This window comes from Syngnathoides biaculeatus, chromosome 11, assembly GCF_019802595.1.
Source record: "Syngnathoides biaculeatus isolate LvHL_M chromosome 11, ASM1980259v1, whole genome shotgun sequence".
NCBI lineage: Eukaryota > Metazoa > Chordata > Actinopteri > Syngnathiformes > Syngnathidae > Syngnathoides > Syngnathoides biaculeatus.
In genome coordinates this window covers 3,068,790-3,091,269 of record NC_084650.1, presented here as the reverse complement: position 1 = coordinate 3,091,269, position 22,480 = coordinate 3,068,790, and the positions used below count along the sequence as shown (strand labels likewise).

Genomic DNA, 22,480 nt, shown 5'->3' with positions numbered 1-22,480 from the left:
GGGCATTGACTTGCGTTGACCGAAGGAGGTAATCATTTGGCAATTGATCTCACTACCCTCAATCCTTCATTGGCCTACTTAGAAAATGCACTGCTTACTGTATATCATTAAAGACATTGTCACGTTATTGTTATTCAGATGAAAAATCTGCGGTATGGCTATTTTCATGATTGCCAGACAAGATCTGAACAACATTATTTGCTTACTGGTTCTTACAGAAGTGTTTGTTTTCATTTGGCGGGCAAGCCCAGGCGAAGTTTTATTTATTTAACTTTTTCAGATCAGATTGTGCATTGCTCATCAGTACTTAATGATTGGGCAAGGGGCCTACTGATTGTTATTAGGCACTGAATTACATCAGCAGAGTCAGGTGATTTAATTATATTGCTATGTTACGAAACAGAAAGCAAACGGTGCGCTCTGAGGATTGGGGCTGGAAAGAACTTTCACGTAACCTGTGCTCTCCCTACCATAAAACATGATAGGGACTCCTGATATGTTCTGGGGCTGCTTTATCAAACCGGACACAGGGTGACTTGAATCTGTGCAGGGTGCAATTACATCTCGACTGTCAGGTTTTTCCATAGCGCGATGTGCTGCCTATTCTTCAAATGCTCGGTGTAAGAATGTATAGTGTAAACATTTGTTCACCGCTTTTAAGTCAAATGTAAAAACAGCAAAACACTGACACATTTACCATAATTTCTCAAATATATTGCACACATTTTTCCAAAAATATTTTCAAAAAGTTAATAGAGCACATTGTATTTAGGTATGGATGAAAAATAAAAAATACAATCACATTGTATTGTCGTATACAGGTACATAGAGGTATGGATTTACATTTCGATATGATATGTTATGTGACAGAGTCTCTGCTAGGATGAAGGGCAAAGTTTACAAAACAGTGGTGAGGCCGGCTATGATGTATGGATTAGAGACGGTGGCACTGAAGAAACAACAGGAAGCTGAACTGGAGGTGGCAGAAATGAAGATGTTGAGGTTCTCGCTCGGAGTGACCAGGTTGGGTAGGATTAGAAATGAGCTCATTAGAGGGACAGCCAAAGCTGGATGTTTTGGAGACAAGATTCGAGAGAGCAGACTTCGATGGTTTGGACATGTTCAGAGGCGAGAGAGTGAGTATATTGGTGGTAGGGTGCTGAGGATGGAGCTGCCAGGCAAAAGAGCGAGAGGAAGACCAAAGAGAAGGTTTATGGATGTGGTGAAGGAAGACATGAGGGCAGTTGGGGTTAGAGAGGAAGATGCAGAAGATAGGCTAAGATGGCCAAAGATGACACGCTGTAGCGACCCCTAACGGGACAAGCCCAAAGGAAAAGAAGAAGAAGATTCAATGTTTTATGTTACACATTTATATATCTTATGTCTGCCTCCTTGGGGAGCTTGCATTTTACGATCGTTAGCGTAGCATGTTTGTTGATACAGCACCAAAGATTAGAAACGACGGCCCGTGAGTTTGTTTAACATAAACGGAGACAAAAAAATGTCAACTACAATGGCTAGTTGTGCAGCTACTTTTAAAATAAATGTGTCATCACTCGTGCCGATGACGCCACCAAACCGGAAGCAAAACAACATTAGCTGGAACTACGTAGTACGATCATACGATCATTTAAAAAAAAGGGGAGGGGAGAGCGCGCACAATTGAAATGCCTACTTTTTTAAAAGTGCCCATTACGCTCATTTCTACGTAGTCTGAGCTTTCGTTTTGATCGCGACCTGTCACTATGAAGAGCTGCTACAGATTGTAGCCGAATGGGGGCAAGAGGCTGCACTATTAGCACATTGGACCTTCCCCTCAAAGCACTGACAATCATGAGAAATAAAGTGAACCAAGACTCTTAGGATTCAAAAAATGTTTCCTCACAAACGCCATCGATGGCACAGAGGAAGATGCGCTGCGGGAGGAAGATGGGATCACTGTTCATGAATGCAGGAGGCACCAGAACTGAACCAATTCATCAATGATGAGTGTGACAGTGATGCACCAAAGGTAGCTACGGTGGATATTTTTTTAGATTGTAGATGAGTCAGATGCTTCTTTTGAAATCTTGGCCAAGGTGTGTAATGTAGTGGATAAACTGCACTATGTACAAATGTTTTATGCACAAATGTTTAATGCAAAAAATGTTCAAGTTAAACAGTGTTAAATAGTTTATTTATTTAAGAACACATTATGTCCTTGTTGAGCGTTTTTTTGAGTTGGTTGAGGGATTCTGTTCTGACAATTGCAGGGACCAGGACAAGCGTGTCCTGTGGCCTGTCCCAAGATATATAGTTCCGCTGCATCATTTGGTGCACAAAGATTATTATTAATGATTGTTGTACAGGGATCTTTATGAAAAACAATACAAGTACAAACAATAACAGTACAAAGCTAGCACAATAGAAATACAGATAATTCCCTATATTTTGAGCATATGGATAGCAGCAAATTGGTGGTGCGCGTTGTACATTGGTAGAAGGGTTTTCTTTTTTTTTTTTGTCAACTTTGGGGGTGCGCATTATACTTGAGAAATGACGGTAGTTTCTATATACTTTAAATATCACACAAAGGCCATGATTATACTGTATTTGATAATTTATTGGAGTTCAGGGGCCAGAAACCAGCTGTTATTGTCATAGTTCCGAACCTTCTTCCCTTGGACAGACCATCTTAATTTTGAGCATCACCACAACCATATGATTAACGTACATTAAAAAGGGTTCCATAAGTTCACCACCACCATATAAAAGCATTATTTACATTTACATGTGATGTATTTCCGAGCAAAGCAAACCAATTTACCCATTCAGAATCGTACTTCCAAACAAAACGAAAAGATAGATAGATAGATAGATAGATAGATAGATAGATAGATAGATATAGATAGATAGATAGATAGATAGATAGATAGATAGATAGATAGATAGATAGATAGATTCATTCATTCGATTTGTTTTATCTTTGCTAACTTCATCATTTTTGACAGTAACAGACAGACGATGCAGAATTTTTTTTAGCTTTGCTTGCTTCATAATAAAGTTAATAAAACATTTTTACGACTTTATTTCAATAATCAAATAACTGAAAGTAAGAGACTAATTAAGCAGGCAATCTTCGAATGCACACACCCTCGTAATTCATATGGAGCATCTTTTGGTTTTATTTTCGTGACAAATGTAGCAGCGTAGATAAACTTTGTGTGTAAAAAGAAAATGTCTAGGTGATTTGCAGCAGGTGACTTGTCTTTGTAGTCATTATTTTGTCTTTGCAGTGTATTCAATTGAATTCGGGTTGAAAAGGATTTGCAAATCATTGTATTCTTTATTTTATTTACCTTTTACGCAATGTCCCAACTCCCCGTGCCTGCATGGGTTTCCTCCGGGCACTCCCGTTTCCTCCCACATTCCAAAAACATGCAACATTAATTGGACACTCTAAATTGTCTCTCAGTGTGATTGTGAGTGCGGCTGTTTGTCTCAATGTGCCCTGTGATTAGCTGGCAACCAGTTCAGGGTGTACCCCGCCTCTTCCCCGTTGACAGCTGGGGTAGGCTCCAGCACTCCCCGCGACCCTCTTGAGGATAAGCGGTGAATAAAATGGATGGATGGACAATGTCCCAATTTTATCGGAGTTGCATAAGACAATGAAAAAAGACTGACAGCGGACTCTTGATGCAAACAATTTATTTACAAATGAACAACTAAGAAACACGCCTTGGGTGATGGTAACCTATTGTTACAATACAACAGAATAAAAGCTTTGTTCAACTGGACCAGATTTCACACTGACACACAGCGTTTCACAGTCCTAATTTGGAAATACGTTTGATGTGCCATGTAAAGTTTTTTTTTTTTTAATCTGATAAAATACAAAATTGAGATCCAGATTCGTGAAAGCTTTTTAGCCCGATTAAACTCTAAAGATGCTTTGTTCTATGATTGTTTGCTATTGTTTTGATCAATGGACTTGGATGACGATTAATGGTAATTCATTCACTTTGTCTGTGTTTCAGCCAACCAGACTCTGCTTGGAGGAGGTGGAGGTAAGTTATAACCCATCTGAACTGTTTATGTAAGTCATAAATCATATAAACTGTTTGTTCTAGGTCTGATTGGCTTTGTGGTAAAAGCAGTCAATTGTGGTCATCAAATCATTTAAAAATGTTCATCTTTTCATTTGTTGATGCAGCACAATTTACTCTATGAGGATGTGTTTGGTGGCAGTCTCCTCTTTGCTGTCCATCTTTCTGCTCGAGGGTGTGTGCAGTCAATAGTCATTAATGGATGTGGAGTGTTGTGGGTATAAACAGCCATTTTTCAGTGTATTGTCGACTCAGTGCTTTGCGATGTGTGCGCAATGTCGGGCATCTGTGGTTAATCGATACTTGTTATAAATCTGTTCTACTAAGGCAACAACATGCACCATGGCCTGTTTGATGGAACTTGCAAATTTGTGACCTCCATATTTAAGCTTCCCCTTTTGTATGTGTGAATTTTTTTTTCATGATGTAAGCAGCTGCAAAATTGTAGGTTTTGGAGATATGAGCTGTCATCAGACCATTTTTTTTACTCGTGAGCGCACAGTTGAGATACGAGTGTTGAATGCTGGCAGTGAACTCTACTCAACTCAGTTCACAACAAGTGGAACATTGACAAATAGTAAACAAATTCTTCTAAAAAGAGGGATCAAGCTCTATAATACCACAGAGTTTAGGTTTACTGTCAAACTAAACGTAAAATTAGGAGAATTGCATGTGTATTTGAAACATGTACATTTTCCTTGAGTCCACTACCTTAATGCTAACTTGTATGTACCCCAGCCATCAGCCTGCAGAGAAGCCATTTTTCCTTGCAAAACTGTATGTTGTTTGGTGAGAGGCTGTGATGGATTCATGGTGTTTCCATTCATTTGAAAGAAGGGGAATGATATTTCAGATGCGAGTGATTTGGGTTCAGAGCGTGGTCACAGAATTAATTAAAATCGTACCTCAAGGCACCACTGTAACGGTGTCGGCTCCTGGATTTGCATGCTTTTAAAAGCCTAAAGTATTCCCCTGAAATGTTTGTTTGAAGCTGTAAGTCTTAATAGATACACGCACATAAACGACTGATAGATACCAACCAAGCCTCAAACCATGAAATTCAACAACATTCTATTTGGTAGTTCCCACATACATGCACATAGATGCACTTCAGTGGCGTCGTTTGATGTTGTCCTAGCAGTCCCTGATGAGTCTATGAAGACAGATGGTTTCTAGAGGCTCACACACACACACACACACACACACACACACACACACACAACACACACACACACACCACACACACACACACACACACACTCACACACACACACATTATTTGCACTGTGTGAATTCATTAAACTTGTTTATAATCTTCGCTCTGGTTTAGCTGCTTTTGCATTTAACCATTACATCTGTTTTAATTCGGCCATAGGAGACCCCAGTTTCAGCCCCACCCCATATCGACCCATGCGTCACTCAGCCAAAATTTGAATTCTGTCATTGCTTTGTTAGTGTATTTATTTCCCTCTGTCTGTCTCTTATTCCACCTCCTGTCCTACGGGGTTTGCGGAGGCACATAGAGCCCATAGTAGGTGTTAATTAGGCAGAGGGGGAGAATGGAAAAAGAGAAGGATGGGAGGGAATGAGCAATGACGACAACAAAATCAAGGTCGTACTGTGTTTGTGGCACAACCACCAGAGACAGATGGATTCACAAGCATTGTCGGCTGGGGAAAGAGATAAAAATTGTCATGTAACCGTTTGGTTAAAATTTTTACTTGCTGGGCAGTGAGGAACCAAAAGCGTAAGCATCACTTGTATGTCATTTTCTTCAGAGTTCAGACAACGAAGCTCCTTGAAGCAATCAGTCTCAAGGGGAGCTGGTCAACAGCCATTCACATCAAACACACACCTGGCAGCATTAGTTTGACACTGCAGCCGAGATGAGGGCAGAGCTCTTTCTGCACACGATCAACCCAACTCAAGGGCAGGAAATTAACCTTCCACTGGGTGTACACGCTCATTTATTCACCAGCTGATCTCCCTTTTCAGTGTTTCGCTAGATGATTGCATTCTGCAGCACAGTAACAAGCCCAGATGACCATTGGATGTGAAAAGCGGAGATTTAGAGTGAAGAAAATAAGTATTTGATCACCGTGCTATAGCACAAGTTCTTCCACTTAGAAATCATTGAGGAGTCTGATATTTTCATCGTCGGTGCATGTCCACTGTGAGAGAGATAATCTGAGAAGAAAAATCCAGAAATCACAATGTATGATTTTTTCAACAATTTATTTGTGTGATACAGCTGCAAAGTATTTGAACACGTCAGCTACAATTCTGACCCTCAAAGAACTGTTCGTCCACATTTAAAAGGCCACCTCCACTCCATGTATTATCCTGAATCAGATGCACCTGTGTGAGGTCGTTAGCTGCATAAATACACCTGTCCACTCCATACCATCAGTAAGACTCAAACTTGTCACGTGGCCAAGAACAAAGAGCTGTCCATAGATGTCAGAGACAAAATTGTATAACTCCACACGGCTGGAAAGCGCTACGGAGAAATTGCCAAGTAGCTTGGTGAAAAAAGGTCCACTGTTGGAGCAATCATTAGAAAATGGAAGAAGGTAAACATGATGGTCAATCTCAATCAGAGTGGAGCCCCATGCAAGATATCACCTTGTGGGGTCTCAATGATCCTTAGAAGGGTGAGGAATCAGCCCAGGACTACACGACAGGACTTGGTCAATGACCTGAAAAGAGCTGGGACCACCGTTGCCAAAGTAAATGTTAGTAATACACTAAGACGTCATGGTTTGAAATCATGCATGGTAAGGAAGGTTCCCCTGCTTAAACCAGCACATGTCAAGGGCCGTCTTAACTTTGAGTCTGAGATTTTGGGGAACAGCCTCCTTCCCTCAGTCAGAACATTGTAGATGGGTCGTGGCTGGGTCTTTCAACATGACAATGACCTGAAGCACACAGCCAGGAAAACCAAGGAGTAGCTCTGTAAGAAGCATATCAAAGCCAGTCTCCAGACCTAAACCCAATAGAAAATCTTTGGAGGGAGCTGAAACTCCATGTTTCTCAGGCACAGCCCAGGAGCCTGTCTGATCTAGAGAAGATCTGTGTGGAGGAGTGTGCCAAAATCCCTCCTGCAGTGTGTGCAAACCCGGTGAACAACTCCAGGAAACGTTTGACCGCTGTAATTGCAAACAAAGGCTACTGTACCAAATCATAACATTGGTTTTCTCAGGTGTTCAAATACTTATTTGCAGCTGTATCACAAATAAATCGTTTTAAAAAAATCATACACTGTGATTTCTGGATTTTTCTTTTTAGGTTATCTCTCTCACAGTGGACATGCTCCTACAATGCAAATTTTTGACCCCTCCATGATTTCGATGTGGGAGAACTTGCAATATAGCAGGGTGTTCAAATACTTATTTTCTTAACTGTACTTGATGCAGTGTATTTTCTGAAACAGAAACACATGCACCTGCGTCCACACACACATTCAAAAAGATACATTCCAGAGTTCATAAAATGTCTGCTGCAAGGTGGCAAATAAGTAAGCCTACAATGGACAATACTAAAATAACAATGGATCCTTTGTTGTGTGTTTGCATCTGACTACATTTGTAAAGTATAAATTGTGGATTCAGTGGCATTCCCCCTTAATTATGGGACACGTCTGTATGACACACTCGGGCGTGAACAGGCACAGTGTGGGTTTTGACTCTTTGTATTTCATTAAGAACAGGACTCAGAAAGCCATTAGTGCTGCGTGCACATACTAATTCCCAATTTACAGCACAGAGGAGTTGCACAATATGTATGAACATGCTTGTTGTGCCGTAAGAGACATGCAGATAATTAGAGTCGTATTTTGAAGATCTACTCTATCAGACTGTAATGCCGCGAGTTTTATGAAGTTTGGCCTCACCGGGGAGTGAATTGCGAGATCATCAGGGTTTCCATCTCCTACATAGTGGCCTAATAAACGGTATTTGCTCAACTGCCGGCAGAACCAGACATCTAATAAGGGTGAGCCATTTAGAGTATTAGAGGGTTAGGCCCGGTGCGCAGCAAACCACATGGCAAAATCCTAATGAACTAAGTGTGTGGGTGTGCGTGTGTGTGTGTGTGTGTGTATGTGGCGGGAAGGGTGTGTCAGCGACTAGTTTTCATGAGTGGCCGCCCATTGGGCGATGTTGTTTTCAGTGATTCAGAATTTGAATTGGCGATGAATAATCTAACAGCCATTCAAAGATGCACCTGCGCTTAAAATACATTGCCAGGATTTAAGTGTCAGACCCAGCTGGCACGCGGCCGCTGTATTGCCACAAAACTTTATCAATACATCATAAGTCGGGCGGGTCCGTTTTCCGCAAATGGATTTTATTCATCTTATTGATCCTCACCCTCCTCCCCTGGGAAAAGCACTTAATTTGAGGATTACCATGAACTTTATATCTGCGGGAATGACTGGTGGATCACACCCGTAACTTTATATCTGTGGGCATGACTGACCACACCCGTACAAATGTGAGTGACTGCTACTGTGCACCACCACTATCTAAATGTGTTATCATTATTCACACTATTTTGCAAATTATTTAGAAGCACAATAAACCAATTTACCTATTTAAAATCACAGTCATGGATAAATTACGACTACTGCAATTATTGGACTTTATTTTGATAGATTTTTTTTCATACACAATCCTCTTTAAAGGAATCTGGGTTTCTTAACTTTGCACATATCTTTGTATGTTTATGTTCTAAATAGTGTTTGGATTAGATAGATTTTGTGAACATTGGCAGGACTTTATCTTGTTAAAATAATTAATTGGCTTAGTCTGAATATATTACACAAAGTAAGTATAAAGTAGTAAGCGTATGCGCACAATACGCAATTATCTACTGTAGACTGTCACCCGATTCGTCACTTTAACCTGCTCTCTTTGCACAAGTGCCATTGTACTGGTCTATAACGGGAAGTGCGAACGTGTAAGGGCTCTCTGCATAATCTTAACATAATATGGGGTGTTGGCGCACTCTTAACTTCTCTAAATGAAGAGGACTCTGCATCTTGCACAAGTGAAACTGTTCGAAGGAATCGTTCCTGTTAATTGAATGTCTACTGTTTTTCATTCTTGTTAGTTTGTTTGTTCTTCTCAATACTCGATATGAATGTCGTACCAGGGCGGCACCGAAAGCCAGAGACAAATTCCTTGTGTGTTGTTACATACTTGGCCACTGAAGCTGATTGTGATTTCTATATGACATACAATTTTTTTCCATATGGTTTAGGCATCCATGTACTATCATTAATTATACTATATAATTATACGATTACTACTACAAATATTAATAATAGTAAAACCGAATGCAACACAAGTAGAACGAATTATTCTAATATCAATAATAATAATGATAATAATGAATTAATTGGAGACTGTAAATTGTGTGATTGTGAGTGCGGGCATTGTCTCTATGTGCCCTGCGTTTGTTTGGCAACCAGTTCAGGGTGTACCCTGCCTCCTGCCCATTGACTGGTGGGATTGGCTCTACCGCTCCCGCGACCCTCGTGAGGATAAGTGGCTCAGAAAATGGATGTTGGGATAATTACAATACACAAAATTTACTGTCCAAGAGCTGATTAGAATTATATACTATTAATTAATCCTTGTATATTTATTTATTTATTTATTTGTTTGTTTATTGGATTACTTTGATGCAACTTCTTTCATATGTATAATGCACATCTCATCAATTAGCGTGACGGCCACTACTTAAATGTTGCGACTGCAGGCCACGAGCCTGAACTGAATAGCTGTCTGCCAATCCCCTCGGGGGTACTGCGGCAGAGTCGACCCATCTTTTATTTTTACTTTATAAAACCACATGGGCTTGGCGTTACTTTACTAAACCTTTAAAGCACTACAAGGAGTAGTTACATCCCAAGTAAAAACTTTATTGTGCCAAAAGGAAGCCTTATGTCGGCTCTGCCGGCAATCAACTTTCAAGGCTCTGGACGTCGAAGAACATTACTCAGTGGAATGTGTGAATCACTGTTATTGATTTTTTTTTTTCCTTTCAGAGGAGAAGGAATATCATTTCAATTTTATATTAACATACTGAGCTACCATTTTCTGATTTGTACTAGTGGAGCCGTTTCATAATGTACTAGACAATGTCACGTAACCCAATAAACTGTCCTTCCATGAATTTTACAGATCCTTTTTTCTTTTCTGTGGTTCCAATTTAAATTTTATATTGGAGTGAGAAATATCAGATGGATAATATCTGATAAAATCAGTGCTGTCTTAGCAGAGGCCGGACTTCAGATTATACACATTTTTGCCATCAATGATTCTGGGGCAAAGATTCTCACTTAAAGTTTATATTTACATCATCGTCTATGTCACTGTTTATTGATACATTATTTTCTATTTTCGCAGTTTTTGATTTTTAACTTGGGCATGTGTGCTGTGTTGTTTTGAGGTTTGTGGTCATTATGACTTTCTATAACCACAGGAAATAATACTGTTATGGAAAGCTTAAAAGAAATCAAAGTAAATAGCACAGGAGTTAGAAATTATGGATATTATGTATTTCTCCACTGCTTGGCCGTGTTCGTTACATTGTGTCGTCTCTAGCAAAGCACTTTACCTGCTCAGCAACAGGCTGCCTACAAAAAAAAAAATAATAATGACTAACCAATAAAACATTTAGAGACTAAAGAAACAGCTCTGGCTCGAGCACTTGGCAGGACCAAAGGAGTCAGCTCATGTTCCAAACAAATCCGAAATTGTTAACCCAAGCCTGCTGCATACCATAGCAACTGAAAAGCTTTACTCCAAAGTGAAATGTTTTTGTTTTTCGTTTTAAAGTGAGACCAAAGGGCTTGAAGCTGGAGTGTGTAACTTTTTTTTTTCACCCAATCCTGCACTTGAGGAGATGACACAATGCTGATTGTCAGCTGCGCTAACATCCTACTGTTGTTGTTCAGTATTTGAGTTTTCATATCTCACATGGTGGTGGACTGAAAATGACATTGTGTATTTTGTAACAGAAAATTATCATACAATAACTGGGTAAACGGAAAAACAATTACCATAAACAAACTCAACAGTGGGAAATGCTGTTGCAACTTTCCAGATCAAAATAAAGTGCACGTCTGCTATTCGTGGGGGATATGGACCAGGCCTGACTGAGAAGAGTGACAATCTGCAAATATTTGAAGTCCACTGTAATTACATTGTGGGAAAAAATACCACCAAAAATATTGAATATTCATGAAAAACAGGTCTGGTTCCTCACCATCAAAAAATATATATATTAAAAAGAAAGGCAACAAATAGATGATTCTGCAGGATGCGGAACCATGAATACGTGGGAGTTCACTCAACCTCCAGACATTCGTGTTCAGTAGCAATTGTTGTACTGTTTATAAAACAAGTTATTGTTGGAAAACCAGGCTCAACATTGTGTTCTAATTCATCGAAATCACACTGTGGCAAACCCCTTTTGGCACCCATTTGGGCATCTGCAAAGGAAAACATAACTCCATGTCCACAGCTTTTGTGCCTTCAAAACTGGACAATCCTAATGCTACTTCTGTGCCTAGAAATCCTGGACCAACTACTTAAAGGATGTGCAACAGTAGCTCAGCCATGTTAAAGCCAAATGCCTTCTGGGAATGTGTTGGAAGTTCGGCCCAGTATATAAACAGCTTTCTCTGTGTTTTGGGACCATGTGGTTTACGGTTACGGCTCGGGTATGACATGACATGATATCCAAGGCTTTATGCTCCACAAAATGTGGACTCCACCAGAATTGTGACCCCTGCAGAAAACCGACAGGGTGCTCTGGAGAACTGTCAAGATATCTTGAAGATTACAAGATCAGGAGATTATGGAGTATAATCCTCTTGTAGGAACATGCACTCCAATCTCATTCATCCATCCATTTTCTATGCTGCTTATCCTGTTCAGGGTCAGCCTACCCCAGTTGACTTTTAGTAAAACAGCAGCACCTTTTTAAACTGCCTGTAAAAGCCAGCATCATTTGACTTCCCCCAGAGGTATTTTAGACCGACGTGTGGAAATCAGTGTAATTTAAAAAAGGGCAGTCTACACCATTTTGGGCATGAATACATCTGAACTTATTCACCGCCAATCAAAGTGGCTCTTCTCATTCCCTTTAAATGTGGCATAATTGGTCTCGCATGGAGACAACTCTTTGTGGAACAGTGATCGTCATTCGACTGGAGCACTGTAACTGCTTTTGGTCAGTGTGCCAATAGACATTGTAATTGGATACCTTGTGAATACAGAATGAGCTGGTGACAACGGCTGGCGTATTAAATACGTCCATGAACCTCATGTAGCTATCCGCACCTGCAATTGATTGTTGTAGTATTTTTGTTTTTTGTGTTACTGTACTGTTATGCATTGTTGTTGGTGTTTTTTGTTCCATGCAAAATGAAATGCAAATGGACATTGTGCACACAGTAACCTTTCATATTCAACCACTAGAGAATCAGCATTGCTCTCTTGCCGTGAACAACACGCGTTTTCCAGTAGAGAATTTGTATTTCTGTCTTGGGGACCATTTTGTAGTTTTCGGAATTGTATATGGATGGAAAACTAAATAATAATAAAGTGTGCAGATTTTTCGGTCATTGGACTATGGTATCATACATCTCTATTTTTGAATGGTACGTAGAGTCACAATTCGAATCTGATTTGGTAGTCATTTGTGGCCATCCTCACAGATAGCAAATGAGGATATATATACACGCACACATAATCAGCCTCGACCTCCTCCAATTTTTTGTTACATTTTATATTTAAGATTAGGAAACAATGGGAGTATAACAATTTGAGAAGAGGGCCAAAAGTTTTTCATAACTCCGTGTGTGTTTGTTTTGTGCATTGGGAAAGTACAGACATCACTTGACTTTTTTCCACATTGTGTTATGTCATGGCCTCATTTCAAAATGGAATAAATTCATATTTTTCCACATAAAGACCACATCATTTTTTTTCCTTTTAGAAATTTGTGCAATTGTATTAAAAATAAAAAGCCAAGAAATAACTCACTCATTCACTCACTCCTCACTCACTCACTCACTCACTCACTCACTCACTCACTCACTCACTCACTCACTCACTCACTCACTAACTAAGTAATCCATTTAAATAAAGCAGCATTGTTATTTGGGACTGTTTTATCAGGTAAAATGGTTTACATGTGTAACTTTTAACTCAGTTTCCTGTTTGAAGCATGTACCTGTTTATTTTGATGCATACACACCGGAACTCAGCATTTTGAAACAAAACGTAACTATCCATCCACTTTCTTAGCCACTTATCCTCACAAGGGTCACAGGAGTGCTGGAGCCTATCCCAGCTGTCAATGGGCAGGAGGCAGGGCACACCCTGAACTGGTTGCCAGCCAATCCCAGGGAAACATCGAGACAAACAGCCGCGCTCACAATCACACCTCGGGGCAATTTAGAGGGTCCAATTATTATTGAATGTTTTTGGTTTGGGGGAGAAAACCGGCGTGCCCGGAGAAAACCCACGCAAGCACAGAGAGAACATGCAAACTCCACACAGGTGGGGCTGGGATTGAACCCAGGTCCTCAGAATTGTTAGGCCAACCTTTTCTAGCTGCGTCATCGTGCCCTAAAAGTAAACAGTGATTTTTCAATTTTAAATTTTTTAATTTTCAATGGATGGAACCAAATGCTCTTAACATTGATTTCTTTCCTTTCCAGTGATGAGGCCCAAGGTTAGTGTTTGTAATACTGTGGGACGTTTCTGTTGATTTTGTCCCAATTCATTGTCACGTGATGCTAAATTGCTTTTCTGTCGTGGGCTCTTACGTTGGTTTGAAAAATAAAATAAATGCTAAAAGTCATCATTGCAAAGGTGCAACCAACTGTTCCCACTTTTAACTTACTCAATATTGGCATAAACATGCAGTATTTTATTTTTTCACCCACCAAATTGATTAAGCGTTGACTTCACTGAAGCTCCAAGCGGTATGGGCTAACCTCTCTTGATGTCCTTGAGTTGCCCAGCCAGAGCCTGGACTTGAATCCGATTGAACATTTACAGAGCGATCTGAAAATGGCTGTGCAATGATGCTCCCGATCCAACCTGATGGAGCCTGAGAGGCGCTGAAAAGAAGAATTGGCACAACGGCCCAAAGATAGCTGCTAAAGGTGCACCATCAAAGTACTGAGGAGAGGTTGTGAAACCTTATGTTCATTTGCTGTCTTAGTATATTCATATTTTTTAGTTCATGTTGTGATTATAGAGAGTTGTAGAATTTTGAGGGGGAATAAATGAATTAATTCCAATTTCAGATGATGAGGCTATAATGTAACAAAATGTGGAAAAAGTGAAAAGCTGTGAATACTTTCCAGACAGAGTGTGTGTGTGTGTGTGTGTGGTGTGTGTGTGTGTGTGTGTGTGTGTGTTGTGTGTGTGTGTGTGTGTGTGTGTGTGTGTGTGTGTGTGTGTGTGTGTGTGTGTGTGTGTGCGTGAGAGAGAGAGAGAGAAAGTAAGATAGAACGAGAGAGTAACGATGTCAGGCTGCCACAACTATGCTTCTTCGTTTGTGATTGCATGAATATCGTATAATACTGTGTACGAGGGTGATGGGTGGGGTTCGCTAAGCGTTATCCAGTTCAGTTTCCTCCATGGAGGGCTTTTCATTTGGCTTTTTGGAAGTTTTAATCCCAGCAACATAAAGTCACATTTCCACAGGCAGTGATCCTTTCCTCAAAGGCATTTATTTATTTAAATCAGTTTTTGGAAAGTTTTACTTTCTCCAAGTCCATGACTCTCAGCTGGATTAGTCAATAATAACCAGATTTTCAAGAACCCACGTGTTCGGACAGCAAAAGAATGTCACAATTAGTCACATTTAGAGCTCATGGGTACTAATGGAGATGAGCGCTTGTGGATGTTTTGGTTACCTACTCTTCTCCAACAAACCATGTAAGCAACCAGCCATCACAAGTTTGAAGCATGAAGCATGGAAATGTCATTCCTCTATCACATTGCCCCAGGCATTTTCCTGCATTTCCTAGTTGAAAATGTTCTTGTGACTCATTTAACATGCAGAAAGCATTTGCTGGTTTTATTGCAATTGGGAAATAATCCAGAGCCTCATCTTTGAGGTTTACTACAAAAATATATCTGTAATCATTTTCACAGTAAATCACCTATTCAATGCACCGCCTATCTCTTGCTCCTTTTGTGACCTGCTGTACAGTATATCAGTAATAACTTGCTAATCAAACAGAGATACCCATAACTTATTTATGCAATTTCTTTTCTGTGTCAGAGCCTACTTTGTCTCTACAGGGGGCAGCGCAATGAGGAAGTGAACTATTTAATAGCACACTCATTACTGGATTCATTTTTCTTTCATTTTCTGACGAGGAGTGCTAGAGCCTGTCTCAGCTATTTTTGGGCAGGAGGCAGGGTACACCCTTAACTGGTTGCCAGCCAATTGCAGGGCACAAGGAGACAGATAACAGTCACTCTCACAACTACATTAAAGGGCAATTTAGAGTCACCAATTAATGCATGTTTTTTTGACATGTGGGAGGAAATCGGAGTCCCCGATGAAAACCCACGCAGGCATGTGGGCAGGCAGAACATGCAAACTCCACACAGGTAGGGGCCTGGATTTGAACCCCGGTCCTCAGAACTGGGAGGCTAACGGTCTAACCATTTGCTCCACTGTGCCACCCTAGTTACTGGATGATTTTTTATTTTAAATATATTTTGGCATCAACTTGCTGGATTGGTAAAGTTCTCTAGCATTATAAGTATTTTAATATAGTGAGGGGAAAAATATCTACTCTGAAAGAGCTAAAATGAATTTCTACTCGGTGACATTTGTAATCAAAGGTTTGATACATTGTGCTGGTTGCGCTTCAGCTGTATTGCAACTTTGTGCGTCATGTTTTGTACTTGACTGGGGGGGGGGGAGCCAAGAGTGGATAGGCTTGTCAGCTTGGCCTTCTGAAAAATGAACCAGAGAACATGTATTGTGAATGAAGGCAGAGTGTAAGATTGGTTTTCGGGGTACAGAAATGAGAGAAGGAGCGTAGGAGCAGTGCTTGTTAGTGTCTCGCCCACATACATAAATTTACCCATGACATAGCTCTGTAGCACAGTGTGTGTAGTGTGCAAATTTAATATGTTCCATTTGTGTGTGTGAGAGAGAGAGCTCATGTGTGCGTATGTTTATGTGTGTGTATACTCGCACCTGCGTGCACGTTTGTTTCCACCACCAAACCCATCTGAAATGTTGCCTTGGCAACAAGCTGACTGAGGTAAATGAGTGTCCTGGCTCCGCTGAGGGATTGTGGGAAAGCAATATGCCAGCGTTCCGCCCCATTAGTTTGACGGACACGGCGTTTGGCCTATGAGAGGTCAACTGGCAAGGGCAGCCCTATTAGTATTCCACAGGACAAACCTCAGGATTGGCTTTACTCTAATGTCAATCTACCTGTGTGTTGGAGTGTGTGCAAGAGGGTAATACTCATCCTTGCGTGTAACACTGCAGCCGGTTCTACTTGTGTGTGGTTTGTATGTCCTCCCTGGATGGCTTGCAGGTTCGTGCCAGCTAAGCATATTGCCATTTATCACCTCTCTGTCCCCTGTTTCTTCGACTTCTCCGCTGCCCCCTTCAGTCAATACTAAACCAGCGAGACATGATTACACATAACTGGTCACTGGTCTTCCTGGCATAGACACCCCAAAACCCCCTATGTCTCCCCGTCTTTGAACACATCACTTCCATTCTCTCCCAATACGAATAAACATTCATCTCATGCTTTGTTTATTTTTGTACACCTGCATTTCATCCCCTTCCAAAGCCTTTTGTCTCTGTCCAACCATGCCCCTCAGTCCCTCCTGTCTTTTGTGTGCACCTCTCCATCGGTGCATTGTTTACTCCTAATATTGCCATCACATCTCTTTGTCCCTGCAGAACCACGCATCATCTGTACAAATTGTGGAGGTGATATTTTGTATGGTAATGGAGGCAAAAATAATTAATTCTCTTTTATTTTTTTAAATATGGAAATGGGTCTTAGTGACTTTTGTGAATTGTAACCTGAATTCATGACTAATTCATGATAATGTGTTGATGTGCTTTTGTGGAATTAGGTTAAGCCAATTATGGCTGATTGTCAACTAGTTCGTGATCTTCATTTGCATGCATCATAGCCACCGAGGCAACAAACAGGCTGCTTTAACACTATCATCATGCTAATTTCGTAAAATCTGCACCAAAAATGTGTGAATAACGATGCATGTATCAAAGGCAGTACGACTTTGAACACACAACATTTAAGACCTTTTCCAATTGTGGTTTTGCTCAGAAAATTTCCTTTTCTTTTTAAGTAAGACTACCAGGAGAAGTACTTTGAGAAAACGTTGTTTGGATTCTCCAAAGCAGAACTGGGAGTAGGTTACATCCAGTATGTGCAAGTCTCAAAAAACAAGCAAGTTTGGTCGCCACTAAATTTCAAGCAGGTTCCCTCGAGCCATTACTTGGTTGAAGCAAGTCAAGTCATAAAATATTGCTGTAGTTGTGATATATATTTAGTGGTAATTAAATGTTTTTTCACTTTTTAAAAATAAATCATAACTAAAGAAATGTATTAACACCTTGAGATTTTGATTAGAATTTAGTGCACTGAATTGATTCAAGGTTGCATTTCAAACTCAATTTAACTGAACTTTATTTCTGAAGAAACCGCTGTGTACTTAGTGGGGAAAGCCTTACAACTTCTACAGCTCTTCAGAGAACAAAACTAAGCAAAAGCCAAGACTGTTATCTGTTGGTCAAATGTAATTAGATTTACACTTAATGGGATAATGGATGACAGAAATGTTGCCTTTCTAAAAAAATAATAATAATAATTTGAACAAAATCTTGCCGTTTCCTCTTCTTTAATTAAATCACTCAGTCGGGTTTATTACTGTACTGCGTTTAGACGCATCGACTCTGGACAATAGTCAATTGCCTTTAGATGAAAGGTTATGTTTCCTATGCTCTGGTCTCAAATTTAAAAAGAGTGTGGACAGCATTTATCACAGACCTGACAGCAAATGAAATTTTCATGGTGACGCTTCAATAATGACATGCAGTAGTACCAAATTATATTCACATGTAATTACAATTTGTACTGTACATAGCAAGTGGAACAGATTTTTGTCAACATTCTTATTGCCGTCATCGTAGTGCAAAGTGATCCCAGACAGCAGACCTAAAGATAACACAGCTGGCATCTTTTAGTGCCGACTTTTTTGTTATGCCCGCAGATGTCTCTGGAACATTTTTTTTTGTCTCCACAATGCTAGCAATGCCGCTTCACTTCCTCTGCATTCTGCACTTGGCATTGTATTTTCTGTGCTGATACATGCTCTAGAGAAGGTGACAAAAGGAGACTTTTGGTTGCCTATGAATCGAAATCCAAGTTTCAGACAAGTATCATAAACTCTCCCTAATTCTGGGTAAAATGTTAAATTAGCTTAGCTGTCTTAGTGAGGTTTGTGGTGACGAAGTAAATTCGAGGTCATTATTGTTGTGTCTTCAATCCGCGAGTTGCAAGACATGCAGGTCGGCATCCTCTTTATGCAAACCTCTTTGAAAAAACGGGATGCTTGAATCAACATCTTTGGAGTTCTTTCCATCGTTCCTCATACTGTTGTTTAAGTCACACAGGCAAGTGCCCAACGACAGAGACTTGGTCACCAGGTAGAATGACATCTACAACCAAAAAAAAAAACATTCTTACATCAAAATAAATTAATAAAAAAAATCCAGATTCCCACTCTAAACAAGATGAATTGTCATGTCATGTAGTCCAATTCAATGTTAAGTCAAGTTTCTTGGCTACCAATTCTAAACTCAAGTAGCGTCTTCCTGAAGTACAGTATTTGGCAAGCGAACTGGCAACTCAAGTCCACTCAAGTAAGTCACTTGATTCGAATCCCCACCCCAATCTCTGCTAAAAACCATTATTGAACCCATTTTTAGCATATCTTACTGTACTCCAGATCAACAACTAGCAAATGGAATGGTATATTTGCAAGTAAGGTTAATCGAAATTTAATCCCAATTTAAATTTTTGGATTTTCACGATCATTTATGTGCTGAACGGCATGGTGTGTTTGCAAGTTTCTGCATTCTAAAAGCACTCTGAATGCACCTATGTAGCTTACAGCAAGCATTTGACTTATGTTATTCTGCCCTCCATGAGCTAGCTTTAAGTTGTTTATTGACACCACGGTTGGACTTTACTGTATAACTGAACTCACAACAAAAAGTAATACACCCATTTTTTACATTTATTTTTTTTTTTTATTATTATTTTTTTTTACATGTCCTGTCACCACCTATGTCATATAAAATGGAGAATTTACAGAAGTTTTATGCTGGAAATATTTTTCTATGCCATAGTAGAGGTTTTTTTTTTTTTAATACACTGCCAGTGTACTTCTTTTCGTTATTATGGACATTTGTTGAAAATTGCAGTCAGAAAGAATGAGGTATGAGAAGATTGTCATGCACGGGGCCAAACTCAATTTCAGGACTCCCAGGCAATGTCATAATGTTCAGAGTGGCTTTATTCCAAAACAGGTAGACACCAAAACGCCGGTCCACAACAAGGCAGAGGTACAAAAACGTGAGGCAAGAAGCAAGGTCCAAAAAACATGAAACGAGGTCCGATGACTATGAGGCAAACTAAGAAACATGAAAAGACGTGGTCAAATTAAAAGGCACAGACTCGCTGTGACAAGGATACCTCTACCCTAGACTTACAATAGTGGAGAATCCGACATGCAGTAAATGCAACTCAACGAATTGGCAAATGTCAGTGACAAAACTCCAATTTAAATGCCTGATCTAATTACAGTCAAATGAATGGCAGCTGTGTGACAACTGTCAGAGGTAGTGCAGCCCAGAGCAGTGGCCCAGCCACACCCCTCACGGCGCGACAGAACAAGAAAAACAAAACAAAAACAGGACCAGGGGAGGGTGGAAAGGTGGAAGGGCACAATCCCCCCCACACCCCTACCCCAGCAGGCCAAAGCAAGGCATCCGGCCAAGCAGGTCAGGAGGTCAGCCAGGACGCCAAACACCAGGGTCCCCAAGATTCTTTAATCTCAGCTGAATCCCGTCCAGGAGATCTGCACTTATGTAGATCGTTGGCATAGAGTCCGCCGCCTCGGTCATCAGCGAAGCATCGGTGGAAGTCTGGTGAGGCTTGGCCATTGGCAAGATGCTGATGGACGTTGGCTATGACTTGGCCTTCACTTGAGTGGAAGCGTGATGCCGCTGTGGCTTGGTTGTCGGCGTGGAGCGGGCGATAGTCTTTTGTGGCTTGGTTGTCTGGGGTCAGCTGAGGCTCGATCGCTGGCAAGACCTGGATGGACGTCGGTTGTGGCTTGGTTGCCGCTGGAGCGGAAGCGAAAGTCTGCTGTGGCTTGTTCACCGGCGAAGCGTGTGTCGGCTGTGGCTTTGTAGCAGAGTAGCGGGAAGTACAAAGTGGCATCCTACTCGGGCGTCTCCTCTGGTGGGTAGTGGTCGGAAAATAATCAGGCCACCCGGGTGGTGCAAATGACGCAGTAGGAGAGGACAACATAACGGAGCGCCCCCCCCCGAATAGGAGATGCTTGGTCCTCAGGCAGATGGCATGGCCAGCGGCTCCGCATCTTCCCTGGTGGGTCCTGTACTGGCCAGTTCATTCTGTCATGCTCCTGCAGCACAGGGGCGGACCTAAATGCAGGACTCACAGGCAACGGCATAATGTTCAGAGTGGCTTCATTCCAAAACAGATGGATACCAAAAAGGCAGTCCAAAACAAGGCAGAGGTACAAAAACGCGAGGCGAGAAGCAAGGTCCAAAAACATGAAACGAGGTCCGATGACTATGAGGCAAACTAAGAAACATGACAAGACGTGGTCAAACTAAAAAGGCACAGACTCGTTGCGACAAGGATAGTTCTAGCTCTAGCTTATTTACAATAGCGGAGAATCAAACATGAAGTAAATGCAACACAACGAATTGGCAAAGGCCGGTGACAAAACTCCAACTTAAATGCCTGGTGTAATGTCAGTCAAATGAACCGCAGCTGTGTGACAGCTGTCAGAGGTGGTGCCGCCCAGAGCAGTGGCCCAGCCATGCCCCTAGCGGCAGTGGCCATGCCCATGACAAGGGGAGCAACAGAAAAATCTATACAGCAAAAATAAACAAGACATTACCTGTATGAAACAAAAAAGAGAGCATTATGAGTGTTACTGTAGAACCTGTTTGACGAATCCTGAAGGAGAATATTCGGCCATCAGTTTGTGACTTCAAGATGAAGATTTCTGAATGGATTTATAATAAAGAAAATTAACTTATTGGGTTGAGGCGGCCATTCCTTAATCACACAGGGTCAGGTAGCTTTAAATAGCTTTGAATTTGGCAACCAGAAAAGTCCAGTTGTATTCAGTTGTCCTGAGAAAGCAAAGCAAAGGAAATTTATTTGTATAGCGCATTTCATTCACGAGGTAACTCAATGGGCTTTACATGATTAAAGACATTTGAAAACAAAGAGCTAAAACATTTAAAATGGCATAAAAACAAAAAAAATGCCAAACAATATTAAAAAAAGACAATTAAAACCACATACAGTGCAAGTAATATGATCAAAAAGTAAATATATTCTAAAAAAAACAGAGAAAAAAGCAGAGTTTTCAACCTGTATTTAAAAACATTCACACTTGGGGCTGACCTCACCTCTGTTGGCAACTTATTCCATTTGTGTGCAGCATAATAGCTAAATGTTGCTTCACCATGTTTGCTTTGGACTGTCCGCTCCACTATTTGACCTGAGTCGTCGATCTCATAGTAAGGATTTCTTTCATATATTCAGGACCTAAGTCATTTAGTGATTTATGGACCAGTAGCATAACTGAATAAATTAAAATCTATTCTAAAGCTGACTGGAAGCCAGTGCAAGGACTTTAGGATTGGAGTTATATGCTCTGACCGCTTTGTTTTGGTCAGAATTCGAGCTGCAGCATTCTGAATGAGCTGCAGCTGTTTAATACACTTTTTTGGGAGTCCAGTCAGAAGACCATTACAGTAGTCAAGTCTACTTGAGATAAAAGCATGGATGAGCTTTTCCTGGTCTTCTTAACACATACAAGACTTCACTCTAGATATGTTTTTTAGATGGTAGAAGGCAGTTTTTGTGATTGATTTGATATGATTGTTGAAAGTCAAGTCGGAATCAATCAGAACACCGATCTTTCGGACTTGGTCTTTGGTTTTTAAAGATAGAGAGTCCAGGTGTTTACTAACAATTCTCTTTTATTTTGTGCCAAAAACAATTGTCTCAATTTTGT

General features: G+C 40.6%; 1 protein-coding gene across 3 annotated transcripts in view; it reads left to right on the top strand.

The window, feature by feature from the left end:
- The window catches only part of macrod1 (mono-ADP ribosylhydrolase 1), a 199,239-nt gene that overhangs the window by 120,317 nt on the left and 56,442 nt on the right, over positions 1–22,480 (top strand). For 2 of the 3 annotated variants that reach the window (XR_009797287.1, XM_061836127.1), the window contains exon 4: positions 4,017–4,046. The exons of the other annotated variant lie outside the window; for it this stretch is intronic. Coding sequence is in view for 1 of the 2 variants with exons in the window: in XM_061836127.1 (XP_061692111.1) it covers positions 4,017–4,046 (30 nt within the window). In the remaining variant the exon portion in view is untranslated. The remainder of the gene's footprint in view (positions 1–4,016; positions 4,047–22,480) is intronic. 3 annotated transcript variants of the gene reach the window in all.